Source organism: Temnothorax curvispinosus, unplaced genomic scaffold, assembly GCF_003070985.1.
Source record: "Temnothorax curvispinosus isolate PA1 unplaced genomic scaffold, ASM307098v1 QBEX01006720.1, whole genome shotgun sequence".
NCBI lineage: Eukaryota > Metazoa > Arthropoda > Insecta > Hymenoptera > Formicidae > Temnothorax > Temnothorax curvispinosus.
Genome location: NW_020216500.1, coordinates 510 through 19,263, shown reverse-complemented (window position 1 = coordinate 19,263; position 18,754 = coordinate 510). Strand labels below are relative to the sequence as shown.

General features: G+C 33.0%; 2 protein-coding genes across 10 annotated transcripts; one reads left to right on the top strand and one right to left on the bottom strand.

Moving 5' to 3' along the window:
• The first annotated feature begins 226 nt into the window (after window positions 1–226).
• On the top strand, window positions 227–8,005 carry LOC112456256. 5 transcript variants are annotated; one of them, XM_025018666.1, is made up of 8 exons: window positions 231–1,627; window positions 4,140–4,353; window positions 4,432–4,998; window positions 5,083–5,277; window positions 5,817–5,933; window positions 6,199–6,426; window positions 6,501–6,672; window positions 6,752–8,005. In XM_025018666.1, exons 1-6 carry the CDS (start codon window positions 1,613–1,615, stop codon window positions 6,228–6,230), a joined length of 1,140 nt encoding a protein of 379 aa, XP_024874434.1. In that variant the 5' UTR covers window positions 231–1,612; the 3' UTR covers window positions 6,231–6,426; window positions 6,501–6,672; window positions 6,752–8,005. The 5 variants fall into 5 exon arrangements, with proteins under 5 accessions (XP_024874432.1, XP_024874434.1, XP_024874431.1 ...); XM_025018664.1 differs by having other exon boundaries at window positions 227–1,627; window positions 5,817–6,426; XM_025018665.1 differs by lacking the exon at window positions 231–1,627 and adding an exon at window positions 4,035–4,066 and having other exon boundaries at window positions 5,817–6,426.
• On the bottom strand, window positions 7,652–10,951 carry LOC112456258. Of its 5 annotated transcripts, none has more exons than XM_025018668.1 (8): window positions 10,709–10,951; window positions 10,406–10,592; window positions 9,779–10,308; window positions 9,381–9,566; window positions 9,064–9,298; window positions 8,774–8,979; window positions 8,531–8,690; window positions 7,652–8,423 (listed from the first exon to the last, which is right to left on the bottom strand). In XM_025018668.1, exons 5-8 carry the CDS (start codon window positions 9,242–9,244, stop codon window positions 8,323–8,325), a joined length of 648 nt encoding a protein of 215 aa, XP_024874436.1. In that variant the 5' UTR covers window positions 9,245–9,298; window positions 9,381–9,566; window positions 9,779–10,308; window positions 10,406–10,592; window positions 10,709–10,951; the 3' UTR covers window positions 7,652–8,322. The 5 variants fall into 5 exon arrangements, with proteins under 5 accessions (XP_024874436.1, XP_024874437.1, XP_024874438.1 ...); XM_025018669.1 differs by having other exon boundaries at window positions 9,381–10,084; window positions 10,185–10,308; XM_025018670.1 differs by having other exon boundaries at window positions 9,381–10,011; window positions 10,185–10,308.
• Window positions 10,952–18,754: the final 7,803 nt, after the last annotated feature.

The window sequence follows — 18,754 nt, the reverse complement described above, 5'->3', positions numbered from 1 at the left end:
AAGAATTCGTAATGTATTCGAAATTATGTTTAGACAGTATTCTAATAGAGCTCTATCTAAGCACTATTTCGAATGCATTGCGATTTCTCATAGAATAGAAAAATAATTCCTTTGTATTTGAAGGATAAGAAAAAATCTTTCATAATCTATCCAAAAACAGTTTCTACATTAGAAAGAACATAAAATGTACTAACCCATTTTATGTTCCTTCTGATGCAGAAACTGTTTTCGGATAGATTATGAAGGATTCTTCTTATCCGATGTTACCGACAGAATATTAGGATTATAAACACTGAAATTAGGAATATAAATATAGGAAATATAAAATAGAAGTATCCATGATTCAGGTATATCGATTAATGATTATATTACTAAATTGGTATACAAATTTGAAATATTGTAAGTATCATATTGTTATAACAAACGATTCGTATAATATGAGCGACATATTTATCGTACATACAGACATGCGTAAAATAAAATTTTATATGCAAAATAATCAATGTATAATATGATATTATGAAAATATAAAAGTGTCCCGAAAGAGTGATCGAGTAACGATTCGAAATTCTACAAACATATTGTTACTTCGCAGAAGCAGCGACGATCGTTGTATTTCGGAATTCGGACGCACTTTCGCGCGTCCCGTTAATGCTTCATCGGATGAGAGTCTTTAGCGATTGGAAGAAAAACATAAAAATAGAATATAATTATACGAATAGCGGTGAGCAACGCATGAGCTTTTTTGCCGGGGCAACAAGGCGAGTTTTGGAAAATCGATCGTGTTTAATTAGATAATTTATGTCCCGAGCGTCCAGCACATTTACACGCGATTACATTGTAACGTTTATAACACGAAAGCGGGCTTGAGTTCCGTCGAGCGGCCGATGCAAAATAATTAATGTATAATAAAACAAAATAAAATTAAGTTTTCTTTCATCTTAAATCAAAATTAAACTCATTTTCATACCGTTACAAATAATACGTACATCCCCAAGTAGAACAACTTAATCACAAAACCGTCAAGATGACATTAAAATGATGAATTTTTTGTCATCATATGGTCAACGTCAAGAATCAGTTTGAAATGACTGGCTTGTGATATGCTGTTTTATGAGACTCGCGATATATGTAACAGTATATATTGTTACAAATTGCATGATCAGTCATAATTTTCTTCAGTTCTCATAACATATTTCGAGTATGCTCTTAAATAGAAAAGATCAAATAAAAGTCAACGAACAGATCAAATAAAAGTCAAAGAGAAGTATTATAGTGTAAGTTAGTGCAGAAAGTGCAGCGAAAAAGAACAGATCACGGAGCGCAGACATCGCGCGATCGCGAGCACCGCGCGCGGGAACGTACTCGTGCGATTTTTTCCCTCCATTTTGCATCATCCGTCGTGTCTCGTCGCGAGAATTTTATAGTCCTTATAATTATATCCGTACATGTATGTGTCGGCGTCATTCTATCATTACGTGTAATGTTAACATTTTATTCAGTGTGTACATATATATGTGCTTGAAATTTTCTTCTTTTCTTTGAGAAAACTGTAAGTTTTATATCCCTAACCTATAACAACATTGATACATGTGGACATTGGTGATTCAATATGACTGATAGACCGGTAAGTAGAGTTAATTCTTGCAAATATGATAGGTTGCATGTAGTACTTTTTACGAATACTGACAATGATTGCATGTAATAGATACTTAAAAAAAATAGTGCTTTTACTTTTGATATTTTACGCCTTACTCAAGCATTCAAATTTTATATTAATACAACTAGTTATATTAGTGCAATCCTTTATTAAAGCTATGTTGAACGTTAGTGTATTTATAATTGCATATAAATATTGTCACAGAGTAAACGGCGTAGAGCAAGGCATGCTAAACGAGAAGTAACGCAAAGGATGAAAGTGGTTAAATTAGGATTTCAAGTTAATGCAGGAATTCTTATGGATGATGATTTGCAGTTGCTTGACGACTTTTCACATTTGAGCAGAAGTAATAGTGACAGTAGTAGTATAAATACAGCCAGTGGTGATATTATTCGATATGACAACACAAATGGCAATAATTTTTACAGTGTTAACACAGATAACTGTAATACAGTTGATAATAATATGAACAATGATGAGCTCGATCCTAATATTGATAACACTCACAGTACCGATGATAGCAATGAAGTCTTAAGTACTTTGAGTGAAATTTTTGAAATAAATCCTAATAATATAGATCACTTTCTACAGAATGATATTGAAAAGGAAATGTATTTGTTAACAAATTTAAGAGAATGGGCAATGAAAGGTGTAAGCTTTGTCAAAGTAGATAATCTTTTGAAAATACTTAGAACCTTATTTCCCAATCTGCCTAAGAGCTGTAAAAGTCTTTTGCATACACCTCGTAAAACAGTTACTGTTGCTCTTGGAAATGGACAATTTTTTTACAAAGGTATCAAAAAATATTGATGAAAGACTTTTAGAACAGTATTTCGTAGATCATCAAGAGATAATAATTGATGTAAACATAGATGGATTGGATCCATTTGAAAGTACAAATGATTGTTTTTGGCCAATAATTGGCTGCTTTGAAGATGATCCTCAGCCATTTATAATTGCTGTCTATTTTGGAAAAGGAAAGCCTTGCGATATGGAAACATTTTTAGGACAATATGTAGAAGAAGTAAAAGAATTACAGGAGCAAGGTGTTGAAATATTTAAACATATTTATCCTTTTCGAGTCCGTAATTATGTGCTTGATGCCCCGGCAAGATCATTAATTAAATGTATAATTGGTCATAATGGTCGCTTTGCATGTGAGAAATGTAAAGTTAAAGGAGAATACTATCTGTCAAGACAAATCTTTTTAAATTTGGATGCTGAGTTAAGAACGGATGAGTCATTTCGTACTCGATCAAATATTTTTCATCATACTGGTAATTCACCTTTGGAAAGAATTCCTACTGGAATGGTTTCACAATTTAGGTTGGATGCCTTACACTTAGTTTGGGCAGGTGTTTGGAAAAGGTGGCTTACTTTTGTCTTGGGTTTAAAGAACAGACGTGGTATTGCATCAGATGCTGACGTACAAGAAATAAACAATAAAATATTACAGTTGACACCGTACATTCCTAAGATCTTTAATCGAAGACCACGAACATTTAAATATTTTGCAAAATTTAAAAGTACAGAGTTCAGACGTATGCTGCTTTATGATGGATTAATTGTGTTTAAACACTTAGACAAGAAATTGTGGAAAAGCTATATTCTCTTGCAATCATCAATTTATATGTTGGCAAGACCTGATTTAGTACAACATATGACACCTGCAGCTGATGTAATAATCCGCCAATTTATAAAACATGCCATTAAAGTATTTGGAAAACAGTTTGTGGTATATAATGTGCACAGCTTATGCCATTTGTCAGAGGAATGTCGTTTGCACGGTGCTATTGATTCTTTCAGCGCATTTAAGTATGAGAATTTTTTTATGACAATAAAGAATTGTTTGCGTTCAACTTATAAACCTCTTGAGCAACTGGTTAATAGGGATTTTGAGACCAAAGGTCGTCTAACATCGAAAATATTCCAGCCAGATGATCGGACAGTAAAGTTAAATGGCTTATGCGAAAATATAGTGGATAATATAGAAGGTGACATGTACTCTTCCATTGAGATTGATGGAATTTGTTTAAATACTAATCTAGCTGATCGATGTTTTCTTACCAAATGCAATACAGTAGTACTGCTAAGAAATATCATTCATACATTCGAAGGCAGGATAAAATTAAACGGTCAGAAATTTTGCACTATGACTGACTATTACACTTATCCATGTAATTCTTCACAATTGGGTATCTGGAAAGTGAGCTCATTAGATCTTCAAGTTTATGCTTGGAATATTTCACAATTTGCTGCGAAATGTGTTTTATTACCTTTGGGAAATGAAGAATTTCTTACAGTTCCTCTTATACATAGTCATAACTGACTTTATAAGTAAATAATATAGTGTAAATATATAGAATATTTACATATCTATTTTATTATTAATATTGTTTAAATATGGTTAGTGCGAGTTTTGTATTATTTAACAATCTACCATTTTATTTTGCCTATTGAAAATTTGTATCTGTTTCAGTATGCAGTTGTTACTTTTCTTCCAAATGATAAGGATACTGAACCAACAAGTGACGTTGTACCCACTTGTTGGCTACTTGCTAAGAATACAAAGGCTTACTGGCCTAATTTTCCTAAACGTGGGACTACAGATAAACGATCAAAATTAATATTAAGTTTAGCTGAACCGGATAAAAGCTGGCCTACATACGATGTTAAATTTTGTCACGGCTATGGTAAATGTTTATATTACATTCATTTATATACATTTTTTAAGATTAGTAATTATCATTTTTAATGCAAAATTTTTTTAGACACGTACAATAAGGCACGAAAGGCAGCTAATCTTCAAAATGATGAAGATCGAACAGTAGGGACAGAAATTAGTGATATAGACCAGCCCAGAAAAAGAAAGCAAAATCCGAAATATAATGTCACAGAGTCATCCGAATCCGAAGATAAATGTAATACTCACACTGTTAAGAAGAGCAGGAAAAATAAATTGAGAGATCAGTCTAGCGATAGTGAAAATGAAGAAATGGAAGAAAAAGCTGTTCGGGCAAAAGTTGCAGCATTACTAGCCAAGAGAAATAATGTAAAACCGCAAGTATCTCAAAACAAGGCTAACAAGGAGGTTTCCATGGTTACCAAATCCAAAAAATTAATTAAAACACTCGATTTAGAACAGAACCGTTCTGTTGGTTTAAATGATACTATAGGAAGTGACCCACGTTCTAAAAAAACATATAATCTGACAGATGTTTCGCATGCAACAACAGAAGCAATAACCCCTAGTACCCCTGCTTCGTCTCCTCTGCACTTTCACCGACAATATGATGATAGAATGAATATAGATAGAATGAAAGAACAACTTTTGTTAGGTAAATAATTTTCTAAGCTTTAAATTAGTCAGTACAAGAAAGTATTGACTGCTACATTAATTTATTTTTTGTATACGTCTGTAGGAAATGATTCTCAACAGTCAGAATTTGTTTTACCATCCAGTCCAGAAATTATACAAGAAGAAAGTAGAGAAGAAATTAATGCTGCAACAGATAATAAATATGGGAGCATAAATATCTCGCAGAAATTAAGTCAGTCTTCTGACTTAAGTGATGAACAGAGAAAAATAATTACTTCTGTCACAGATCAACCTACAGGTAAATATAATTGTACAGGATGTTTCTAAACAATAACATTTACAGATTGTTAGAAGATAACTAAGCAAGTTTCTCAAATACATACTCTCCGAAACTCTCGTGTTTCACTACTGAAAAGCAAAAAAGTTATATTAGCAGCAGTTTTTTGATAAGTAGTCTTAAGCTATAACAGATTTTTAAACATTTTATGTATTTTTTTCATGAGATTATTCTTGATATAACAAACATCTTTTATATCATTCAGTTCTTTGAAAAATAAGTGGTTGAAACAAAGCTTTATAACACATCTGGCAATGCTATGCACATACATTTATACTACAGCTATTTATTTATTTCATCAATAGTATAATTTTATTTATATGCTGTCTATAACTTGAGATAAAAAATATAAGTTAGACATGAATAAAAAATATTACTTACAAAAGGAGTTATTACTCTTTTCAAATTAAACACATTTTCTATAATTCAATCAGTAATTGTATATTTATTATTTCTGTACAAGTAATCTTATTTTTGATATTTTATGTATTTACACTCAGGTGTTAAAGCTGTATCCAGTGGAAAGCATTCCAAAGAAAATAGATCTTATGATGCAAACTGTAAAAATTTACTTACAAAATCGGTTTCTCCTTTTTCCAGTAAGCACCAATCATCAAGTAAGCATTTATATATAAGATTCCGTCCAACAAAAAATCGATCACAGAGATTGGACGAAAACTCATATGTTTTGCGCAGGTGTCTGTCTATAGTACGTCTAGAAAGCCCTTCTCCACAGCGAACGTGCCATATTTACGTATATGGTATTTAGTAGCGCGACACGCTCTCCCTACTTTACTTTGCCTATATTCAAAACGTGATCGATCTTTCGTTGGATTGAGAATATTTTTTACATTACATTAATAATTTGTTTGCATTAATTAGGTGATAACACTGATGCTGCCAAAAATAATTAAGACAGAGTTACTTCAAGAAATAAGTAGTAAACTTGATTTTGTAATGATGAACACAACAAAAATACTTACCTACTTAGCACCAGAAGAAAGTCTTCTTTTAAGACCAGATAACCTTCCAGCGCTTCCTCTGAAGTCAGTTGATGAATATGATAAGTTTGAAGAGTTTTTAAATGATGGCACGAATTTCTCAACAGTGGTACGTTTGAACTAAATAGAATTATTTTTTACATTTATGATTTTGTTCTTTGTACTAAAATATGTGATATTTAGGTACAATATTTTGCGGGCCGTATGGTTAGTCAAGGTAGTGACTGGCAAAGTGCTGTATACCTAGTATCGAAACTGCTAATAAGTAACAAATTAGCAAGAGCAATAAGTTGGATAGGTACCAAAGACACCAAGATCGCACTAGCAAACAGTAAAATTATGGATGCTGTTTCTTGTGAGTACAATTCTATATAAATTACCGTCTTTTACTAAAATATAGTAGATAAGAAATGAATAATAAGTTAAAATTGTAGGCGCTGTTCTGAAAAACCATCCCAAAAGTGACTTAAAACTAGTAAAGTTAAAAATACAAAGATGGCTTTATACGGGAAACCAAAGAAAAATTTAATTATTTTTTCAAATTTTTCTAGTCATGGGAGAATTACTTTGTGATATTTAATGTTAAGGCTCCTAGGTTTCTCCCGTCATTATGTGAGATCGTGACGTCAGAGGCTAGAAATGACACGCTGAGAATTCGATCTTGCGTGCCATTTCCAAATAAAAAGATATTTGCGTAAAATAACATTTTAGATCATTTTAGCACATTTCAAAAATACCCTGAAAACTATTCCATTCCCTTGACAGTTAATAAACAGCCGTAAAATAAATATAATACAAAGCCTAGTTATGCGACTGCGTCTATATAAGCCTACATTCATATTACATTCTTTTATTTACTCCTATTTATTAATTGTCAAAGAAAAAAAATATTTTTGAAGTATTATTGAAGTATGCTGAAGTGATCTGAAGTGTTATTTTATGCAAATATCTTTTTATTTGGAAATGCACTGAAGAATTCTTAGCGTGTGCAGATTTCTCGTCTCTGACGTCACGATCTCAATGATGACGGAAAAAGACCCGAGGCCAATCAACGAGAATTTTATTTTTTTTTTTATTTTTAATGTGATAAAACCATGACAAAAAACTTTTATTTTGACTGTGAAATAATACCATGCAATAATACCGTGCAATAATAAAATGTATAAATACATTAATTTTTGTTCAGGTATTAGATAAGTTCTAAAAGTTATTTTGTGTTATATGTATAGATTATACTCATTAATGCTTTCCTAATAGCTGTGTTCTGGAGATTTCTATAGTGCACGTTACATGTACTATTGCCTTCAGGTGGAAGGCATTAATGACGCCGTCTGTACATTTTAGTACACGTATTTAGTACATTTAATTGTTCTTAAAATCTTCAATAATTACCAAAGATTATTTTGTTTTATGTTTTATGTTTTTTTATCAAATTGTATTAAGCCGAAATGCACCAATGTCGCATAACCTCAGTTCAACTCAATTTTCGTCTCTTTCTAAGGGGAACAGTTAGTCTAACTGTTTTCCTTAGAAACAGACGAAGAGTAAAGTGAATTAAGCTAAGGTTAAAGTTATGCGACGTTGATGCAACCATGCCTTAGTATTTAATTTTTCTTAAGGTTTAGAATAGCTTCGTCTCTGTAAGACATATTTTTATATAATAAAGAAGTCTCACATGTAATTATATATTCCTTACATGTTGTTCTCTATTATGCTTATTTAATATTACTCCAATCCACACTTCTAATGTATAACATCAATTATACCTGCTTTGTAAAAAAAGGTCATTTTTACGTCACCTTGATGTCAAGATGATGTCAAGATTATATGCTCCTAACGGGCCATTTTGACGTCACGATGACGCGTAAAAAATGATTACAAAATGATGTCATTTTGACATTTTCGTGACTGATTTGTTCTACTTGCATCGCTTGTACAAATCGAGCGAGATAAAAGTTGAAAATAGCGCCAAAAATGTGTTTCCTGAATCTACCTATAATATAATCTAGGTCTTTTTTTTTATCCGGTCACTAGCGTGCTGCAGCCACTTCTTAACAAATATCCCAATGTCGTTCTTAGGAACGTTCTTCATTTTCGAGATGGTTTCTGCAACATAATGTTTTGTAAGTATAGGTATATAGATATTGTAAAAGTTAAACATTAATATTTGGTAATCTAAAAACTGAAGAAGAAAATGTTGCTTATTAACTCACCGACAATGAGTTGAGAAATTCGAGTAGTTTGAAATTTTAATGTGTTTCTTTGACCGGACCAAGAATACTTTATTGCTAGCTGATTCGACATTAAGAAGCGCAATGTGGCTCTGGTGAATTTGCCTGCATCAGATCCTCCGATCATTTTTATCTCATTAATCTGCAAAAATAAAGGCAAATATATCATTACGATTTGAGCATTTGTATTGTAAAGAAAAGTATGACAATTAAATAATCTCTTACGTAGAATTTTTGTACTTTCAAGGACTCGACAAGATTTCGTTCAAATTCTTCGAATTCTTCAACAGTTTGCAAAGGAAAGTTAACGGTTGTCGATTTTGCATTTACTGGAGAGAGTTCACATTTATTCGAATTTGTAGACTGATAATTAGATGGTGGTAACACGAACGAGTTTACAGTACCATCTCTTTTACATATCTCTTCGGTTACTGCAAAATATATTATATTTAGTTACGTATATTTATGTTGCTATTTTTTTAAATAAATTTCATCGGAAATTTACTTTACATTACCTTCTTCTTCTTCTTCCTCCTCCTCCTCTTCCTTTTCTTCCTCTTCTTCTACTTCTTCTTCTACTTCTTCTTCCGACGCCAACGTTTTGTTCCGAAGCCATGCTGGCTTTCTCCTATTTCGTATCTTTTGTGCCTCAGATGCCTTATTAATAGCTTTGTCACACGTCATCAGTATCTTCATTTGTAGATACGTTCATACAATGCTCTTCTACTTGATTAGCTAATTGAAAAGACTCTGCAAAAAGTGTTAGTTATTTTCATTTGTGTACAGTAAGTTAATATTTTCTAAATATTTAACATTCTTGAGAAAAACGCACCAAAAGGTCCCAAACGTTTACGGCATTCGTATATAAGCCAGTCATCTTTTGGATGTAGATAATGCATTTTGTTTTTATTAAATTTGACCTGTTTTGGAGGCCAAAAAACTTTGTTTGATTCTAAATCTATCCAATTTTCTGGTACGAGATTACAAAAGTCGTCAAAAAATACTACAAAGTCTGCATCTGCAAAGTATGATTCCACATCACCTCATATCAATCTTGTAAAAGAGGCATGGCGTAAGTAATGTTCTCGATTGTCATTAAAAATCCTTTACGATCAATGCATTGTACAGGCTACATTTGTAAAGGTGACAGATTTTCAACTTTGTATATATTCATGTTACTTGAGGGACACGGATAATGTAAAATATCAGATCTGTTTAGAAATTTATTACCAAGAACAACAATCTTATTTTCCATTAATCCAATGTGCTTAATCATCACGATAGTTGCATCAGTCAGGAAGCAACAGTTGTCTGGTCTTTTATTTGATAATTCAAACATGCGGATTTGTAGAATTCGGTGCTCGCTGTGGCAACCCAAAGGAAGTTCTGACACAATTGGCTTCTTGAGTATAGGATGCTTCAAAATCTTCTGATTCTTCTTATATTGAGGATGTTGATCGTAACTGTACTTTTCGATTAGTCGTCGATGAATTTGTTGCAAAAGATTAGCGTGTTTTCGTATCATTCGCTTCAACACTTGCATATGATTTTCAAAATCAAAAGTACTGTATGAATCTAATGGACCGTACATCTTTACATCTTCATTTAAATGAATAAGAGAGTGAATGTTACTCACAACATATTGCTCCCCATACAACGTCTTAAATTGCTGTACAAAATAAATCAGCAATTCTTTAGCATAAGCGTTGTTTCTGTAGCAATTTCGGGGATCGCACAATATCCGTATAGCACAATTGAGACTGTTAAAATGAATTAAATATTCTTCATGAAGAAAATGTTGCAAAATAATCTTCGAATCCTTCGAGTTCTCACAATCAGAACAATATAAGGTTTTACCTGTGGCAACGTATAGGCGTGACGAGCCAGCTCGAATCCTTCGAGTTCTCACAATCAGAACAATAGGTTTACCTTTGGCAATGTATAGGCGTGACAAGCCAGCTCGAATCCTTCGAGTTCTCACAATCAGAACAATAGGTTAGGTTAAGTTGAATCGTTTATAAAATGTGCGATCTCGAGTAAAAACCTAGTAAAAATCGAAATCAGATGTAAATTTAATCATATCACAACGTGTGTGATGATGAGGTTATCGAGTATTTGCAAGAAATTAATTTAAGAAAATTAATAAAATGCTTTAATTACCTTCAAATTTTCTTCTCGACGACAAAAGTTATTAACGGTCGTGCCAATACGTACGTTGTCAATTACGGCCAACTAATGTAAATATATTACGTCCAAGCGTAATATTCTCCGACGCAGAAGCACGTAGAAGCGCGAAATAGCGAGAAAGCCGCCAGGAAGACCAGGACCCCTATTCTGTAACTCGTAACGACAGTGTCGGTATCGTTACGTTGTCGTTGCGCAGGTATACTATATGGAAAAAAAGCTGCGCAACGACGACATAACGATACCGACACTGTCGTTAGAGTTACAGAATAGGGGTCCAGAGAAGACAAATAGAAACTGATAGAAACGCTGCAATGCTGCCTCGAGACGGCTCGAGAAAGCATTATAGACTGCGCATGCGTATTAAGTGAATTTGTGACCGGACGGAGGTTCGGTGTTACCATCACTCGCTCTTATGCTTGGTTCATACGGTCGCCACTCGGTTTTGATCTATGCCTACCGAGAAAGATTAATGGAATTTACTGACCCTTTCGATGACTTGTACTAATTCCCCTTTTCTGTTTGTTTCAGGTTCTCCTCGTAGACTCTGGATCTCCGCTGGACCGCTCCGTGGACCGTCTCAGGACTGCAGCTGCGCACCACTAACTACGCCTCAGGACCTTCGATGGACCGTCGCGGGATCTCACGCCTCTGATTGGATCGTGGAACGCCGACAGGTAAGTAATAGGAATCAGGTACGGGTCTCTTATCAGGATCGTCGCACACGAAATAAATTTGTAATCTTTGTAGCTGGTAAAATATGTAATATATTTCTTCGTTTCAGATTACAATTAATAATCGCGCACACGAGTTTTTCGAAGTTGCCGTTTACGACTGCGTGTACTTTGGCAAACGTTAGTGTTCATTTCTATGTCGCGACTCCGACAAGTTCTTTTCTTTACGCGCCCGGCGCGGGATCTTCCCGTCTCAATCGTAACTCTACGTCTCCTTATTGCGAGGAGATGGAAATCGTTAGCCGACCGTTCGCTCCGATATCTCGGGAGAGACTCCTCGAATCTTGCACGTCGCTCGACTCCCTCACTCTCTACATTGGTTCCCCACTATCGTTCTGTGATCACGCTATCCACAGATGTGTCTGCAAGATCGTTCGGAACTACGCAGCAACTGACGCAAACAATTTTTTTTTGTGTCGCTTTCACTTTTCGGAACAAAAGCTGTTTTTCGACCTTCAACCACCATTACATTTCTGTGTTCCGGACTTCCCCTTAATCGCATTCTATAAGAAAATTCATGGGGATACGCAATCAACGACATTAGTTTTTTAACTAAACTCAATGTTTTTATTGCTGAAAACCCGCCTTGCTTTTGCTATCAACCAACAAGTGATTTGCAATTGTGTATAAATCTTATACTAGTTTCAGAGTTAACAAACGTAAATGAACAAATTGGCGAGGTATTGATTCAATATATAATCATCAATCTTTATAAGAAGAAAGAACTTTGTTTTAATACGCCTTAGATCAAAACTATACTATCCCAAAATAAATTCACATGATCCCGACTTTAGTTACTTATTGTTAACTAACGCTTACATCTACCTTAATTCTAACGGTCTTTATAATGAAAAATAATCGTACAATATTCCTTATACACAAAATAAATTGATTTCGATCATGTCTCATAACTCGCTATATTCTCTAATAGGACAACATAATACGAAGTAAACTAAACATGATCGGAAGAAACATCAAAATGCCTAGTCGTAATTTTCTTATCTTATAAACGTAAATACCCAACACCATAATATTTGATTCACTTTGGTTAAATCATATTAATATCTAGATTGCCGGATTCGGCATGATGGCTGGCTGAGACTTTTTTTGCATCACTGTCGTGATCTCCAGTCCTGGCTTCCGTACCCTCGTCGTCCACCCGCTCCTCGATGATGCGGCCGTCGTCCAATCTAGTGATGATGACCTTAGGATTAATTTTCCCAACGTCTTTGCGGGCGCCCTTCGTCGGTATGGCAGCTATAGACAGCAGGCGGCTGCAAATTCTCTTCGAACCTATTATGAATAGAAAAAGAATTCCTTTTAAGACCATTTAGATTAATTTCATAAGAAGTCACTTCTATGGAATTCTTTTTGAAGGAATTCTTTTTGAGTTTATTTCGGACAAATTACGGGTATTCTTAAAGAATTTGAAAAGGTGAAGTCTTTTCGAATTCATAACGATCAGCTGTGCTATCTGGGGTTATATCTCAGCAACCGTTTAGTGGATTTGTTTCTACTTTTTTGTAGCAGGAAGACTAAAAAAACATTCTCACAAATTTTTATCCACTTGGTAGCGCTTTGAAAATAGGTCCGATACACCCTTAAAAGGCTCCTGAATACTCGTCGCGGCCATGTTGGAATGTGACATCAGAAGCGAGAAATGACACGTTGAAAATTCTTGCATAGTATTTCCGAATAAAAAGATATTTGCTTAAAATAACACTCCATATCACTTCAGCACACTTCGAAAATACTCCGAGCTGTGGTTAAGTCTACCCCTTTCCCTTGACAGTTAATAAACAGCCGTAAAACGAATGAGATACAATGCAGGCTTGTGCGCAGGCGCATGACTAGACTTCGTATTACATTCATTTTACGGCTGTTTATTAACTGTCAAGGGAAAGGGATAGACTTAACTTCAACTCGGAGTATTTTCGAACTGTGCTAAAGTGATCTGTAGTGTTATTTTAAGCAAATATCTTTTTATTTGGAAATACTACGCAAGAATTTTCAACGTGTCAATTCTCAACATTTCTCGCTTCTAACGTCACATCTCATGAGATGTCGGGAAAGAACCCAGACGCCAATAGTGGAGGATCCTATAGTGGCAGTACTTTTTTATTTTAAGAAATCTTTGAATTGATTTTACAGAATTGCAAGTTTTTGGTCTAGAATTAAAGTACGCACAAAAATCTACGGCGCTATATACGATTTCATATCGGGAACGAAAAAAAATTAAAAATTTTACTAATTGGGGCACATACAGCTGTCATTTGACGACAATAACAAAAATACTGCAGTTTATATATATATAATGACACCTCAGCGCCCTAGGGCAAACGTGTAGGAACAATATCGTGTAAATAGAACTAAGATTCAACGCCTAGAAAAAAATATATTGTAAAAAGAAGGTTTGCATGCAGACTCGCTATGGCGTGTAGCGAGAGATGGCTGCAATCGAAACAAGGACAGATGCCTCTCGTTAGACAAGGGCAGATATAGGCCGGTAATATAGAAAATGATAGAAAACAAATTAGAACAGAATTAAAAATGTTCGTCATTATCAACATCGAGGAAGTTTGGCCTTCACTGTAGGATCCCCTCAAAGGTCGACAGAAGTAATTAAGAGTGGAGACCTCTGTCGGGTTGGCTTAGCTGCGAGTCTGTATTTTATTTAATATAAATTATTTAAGAGCCAAAATGGAAAATCCGGCTCTGTAGCGGGTTGCGGCTGATCTTACTGATTAAAACGAGCATAATTTTAATGAGATTCGTTAATTAATTTGGCTAAAATTTGGGAAAAACCGTTTCAAAGCAGCTAGCAGCTGTATTAGTTCAGAGTCTCGTTCAGAGTTTATCTTTTTCACTCCACGTTGGAAGGAAAAAGATAAACTCTGAACTAGTACAGCCAGTTCAGAGAAAACAGATAGAAAACAGACCTATGACCTGTCAGAGAGTATCGTCTTAGAATATCTCATACAGCATAAAATATTTTTTAGGAAGATTAAAATAATTCACAAAAATATTTTTAGAATATTTCTATGTACGCCAGATCATGTCAGAAAAATATTTAAAAAAATATTATTATAAGATTGCAGATAAATATATTCAATAATATTTGTAAAATATTTTAGAAATATTATTTTATAAAATAAAATATGTTTTACCCAATTATAGCAACAATTGTTTCATGTATGAAAGATTTTTTTAATATCTAAGAAATATACATCTTAATATTTGAAAAATATACATATCTGTGAATGTCATGATTTTACTTCGCCGAAGACCTGCTTATATTAGCCTTCAACTGAAATTTACTTACGAGTTAATCTAACAATTATGCGCCGCCTAGCGGCGTCGTTTCGAACTAGCACGGAAAAATACATTACCATGTATCTTTTTTAATTAAGAATATTTCATAATATTTCAAAAATATTTGAAAAAAGATTATAGAACCAATAATAAATTTAAAATATTTTTAAATATTTTGGAACGAGATTATAAAACAATAAATATGTAGATTTAAATTAATATTTCAAATATTTAAGAAAATATTGTCTGGGTAATAAAGAAAAACATTTTTAAAAATATTTTTAAAAGATTCTTAAAATATTCTTAAAAATGTTACCACAAAAGGTTTTTTAACTATTTTAAAAAATATTCCTAAAACCATTTTAAAATATTTCTTGCAATATTTTTATAGAAATACTCAGAAATATTTTTTGAAAATATTTTGTGCTGTATGGGATGTTCTAAAGGCCTGTGTCTACGATGTCCTAGAACTTGGTCCAAATTTTTGAACCGAGGAAAAGTTACTGTGCTAGTTTACACCGTACCTAAGTTTAATACGAATCAAGCTGGTACGCATCAAACGTTTTAGCCCAGTAAAATGACAAAATTTGGAGGAAATAATACTGACTGGGCTGAAACTTTGTAAACAGGCTTGTTTTAGGGTACTACTTAACATATTAAAAGTCCCCACGTGTAGACGCTACGTTGCGGGCAGGGGAGAGTCCAAAAGGTCCAAAAAATTAGTTTCTCGCAAATAACTCGGAAAATATCAACTTTACGGAAATTTATGTAGATATTAAAATTGTAGCTTACAAAATTTCGCACAATTTCGTTTTTTATTCAAGTCTGTACGACCAAATGGAGCAGAGATAGAATTTTTTTAAACATCGGTAGTTTTGCAACGCAACGAAAACGCGTACGCGCGTCGCGCATTTTTCGCTAATATCTCGAAAATGGACTCTTGAATCGAAAAATGTTTTAAATAAAAGTAGTAGAGAATGTAATTACGAACAATTTCGTTTTTTATTCATTTTTGTACGGTCCAAATTCGCCGAGTTATTAATTAAAAGACAATTTTATTTTATGTTGATAGTGGATGTTTTGCATGTAAAAATCAGTATTAACTCTAAAAGTATAGGTCGTACACATATAGTATATATAATAAAAGTTAACGAGAATAAAATTTTGAACATGTTGATGTATGCATGAATCCATTTTGGTAAAGATAGCTTGAAGTTAAGAGCAAAAAACATGAAAAAATGTCATTTTTTAGTGCATTTTGGAAAATAACTTTTTCTAATTAGTTGGAGGCAGTAATGTTATGTATTTTTCTTGAAGATACTTTAATTATCTTTAAAATGAGACGTCGTAGACCTTTTTTCATTGAAACGTTGATGAATTACAAGCGTTTAAATATTGAAGAAAAAAAATCAATTTTTGTTAAATTAACATTTTAGTCCAAAAATATATGGATAATAATTTTTCAAAAATTTATTTTACCTTGTTTTCATTACTTCATATATATATGAACGTGCTGGAGTAGTATAAGTCCTTCGCAAAGTATGTTTTATTTAAAAAAAAAATTCATGAATATTGCTGTATTTTTGATAAATTGTGGAAAAATTGCATTATCATTCCTTTTTTTGTAAATATCTCCGTTTCTATTAACTTTACGAAAAAACTTCAAGAGACCGAAATTAAAGCTGACAAAATTTCCTATAAAATGGAGTTTATGACATGTAATTTTGAATGCATTGTGATGGGAAACTGGCGTTTCAAAAGACAGGTAAGTTTATGTATGTAGCAGATCATCACTATGAGTCGCCTGAAATGATGAAAAAACGTGTCCTTAACATTTTTCTGTACCTATTGAAGTGTCAGAAGTTATTCTTGGGGTCTTTCTGAATCGTTTGGTACTAAGCCGATATTTTTAGGACCGATGGTACTGTACATAGGTATTAAAGATTGAGAAGAGTCCGAAGTCGGTATGCGGCGCGCGGCGTGGCAAACACTTTACGACTCGTTTTATTTAAAAAATCATAACTCACGAACAAATTGACGAAGCTTAATGATCAAACACGCAAATTAAAGCTAAAAGTAGTGCAAATAAGAAAAAAATATGAAATAATTATTAATTAAATAAGAATACTTAATTGCGTTGCCGCAAATATAGTAATTTTTAAATGGTACAGAAGGACTTTAAGGACTTAAAGAATGCTAGAAAAAAAATTTCTGAATAAGAAAAAATAAATTTGAAGTGTGACAGATATTTTTTATGTAAAAAAATTAATTTATTATTTATTATTATTATTATTATTAATATTATTATTATTATTTATTTATTATTTATTATTTATTTTTAATTTTTTTATTAATTTTTTAATTTTTTTTTATTTTTTTTCTTAAATTAATAGCATGTAAATGCAAATCAAATTGCACCGGGTCATGTGGCTGCAAAAAGGCAGGGTTAAGATGTTCTGACCTCTGTGCTAATTGCAAACAAAACGGCTGCCTAAATATGTTCGTATCTGACGAAATGAGCGATTCCGAATCGGATGAAGATTATTATTCAAATAGTGCGCAAATAAAGAAGAAGAAGAAGAAGACTAACAACTAATTTCCATCGTATCTCTTCTGTGGCCGTTATAAATTATTTAAATATTCATATTTCCTCAATTTTTCACTGTACAAAAATGAATAAAACACGAAATGGTTCGTAATTAGATTCTCTACAACTTTTATTTAAAACATTTTTCGATTCGAAAGTCCATTTTCGAGATATTAGCAAAAAATGCGCGAAGCACGTACGCGTTTTCGTTGTCGCAAAACTATAATACTGGTGTTTAAAAAAATTCTATCTCTGCTTTATTTGGTCGTACAGACTTGAATAAAAAACGAAATTGTGCGGAATTTTGTAAGCTACAATTTTGATATCTACATAAATATCCGTAAAGTTGATATTTTCCGAGTTATTTGCGAAAAACTAATTTTTTGGACCTTTTGGACCCTCCCCTGCCCGCAACGTAGCGTCTACACGTGGGGACTTTTAATATGTTAAATAGTATCCTAAAACAAGCCTGTTTACAAAGTTTCAGCACAGTCAGTATTATTTCCTCCAAATCGACAATTTTCGAGTCATTTTACTGGGCTATTTGATTCACATGGGTTTACACCATTTATATTATGGCTACGTTTCGATATTCGTTGTCAACTGAAGATCTATAATGTATGTATACATACATTGTAGAGTGAATATTGAAACGTAGCTTACGTTTATTATCGTCAATATTATAGAAATGGATATGGAAAAGAATATTGCAATTTTATTTTCCACTTTATCGGGATTTCTAAAAATCCAGCAAAATAATCGTAAAAAACATTTACGACAGTTATTTATTCAATTTTAGTTTCATCTGGTCCGCTGATTTTTTATAACCGTGCTTTTTCATTTCTGGCTCAAGCATTTTAAATATTTCGATTTGTTCATGTCTTTTGCCATCCACGATTGCTAATATTTATTTATCAATGCATATTGCAAAAACACTGTTGTTTCTTGTTCCCCCTCAATTTAATCCTTTTTTATTTGACATTGTATGTAGATAGTATTTTCAGTACCTGGTATATACGTAAATTGAATACTGACGGTCGGGAAACATAACCTAGACAGAGTCTTATAATACGTACACCAGCGTTTACAGCGCTATATGTGCATTTAATACGCATACTATTTTGGTACGATACGCCTTCATGATACGTATCGTACCAACTTAATACGCTATCGTTTACACCCTCGTACTAAGACCTCATAGAAGTTAGCCGGACAATTTCGACTTATGACATTTTTTTACGAATCGATTGTTAGTCGTTTGTTATTGATTGTTAGACTAATTAGAACGTTTGTTAGTTAATAGTTTTTACGTAATTACGAAAATAATTTTTAGTGTTAATTTAGCTGGTAAATATAGAATTATTTACAATTTTCGATTCAAACCGTGGT

Excerpts from the sequence above, each read along its gene's own strand:
- LOC112456256 (XM_025018663.1), top strand. The coding sequence starts at position 2,433 with ATGGACAATTTTTTTACAAAGGTATCAAAAAATATTGATGAAAGACTT.
- LOC112456258 (XM_025018667.1), bottom strand. The coding sequence starts at position 9,244 with ATGAAGATACTGATGACGTGTGACAAAGCTATTAATAAGGCATCTGAG. Across the intron at positions 8,980-9,063 it reads GGAGGAAGAAGAAGAAGAAG|TAACCGAAGAGATATGTAAA; the intron begins GTAATGTAAAGT and ends TATATTTTGCAG. Across the intron at positions 8,424-8,530 it reads AATTTCTCAACTCATTGTCG|AAACCATCTCGAAAATGAAG; the intron begins GTGAGTTAATAA and ends ATTATGTTGCAG.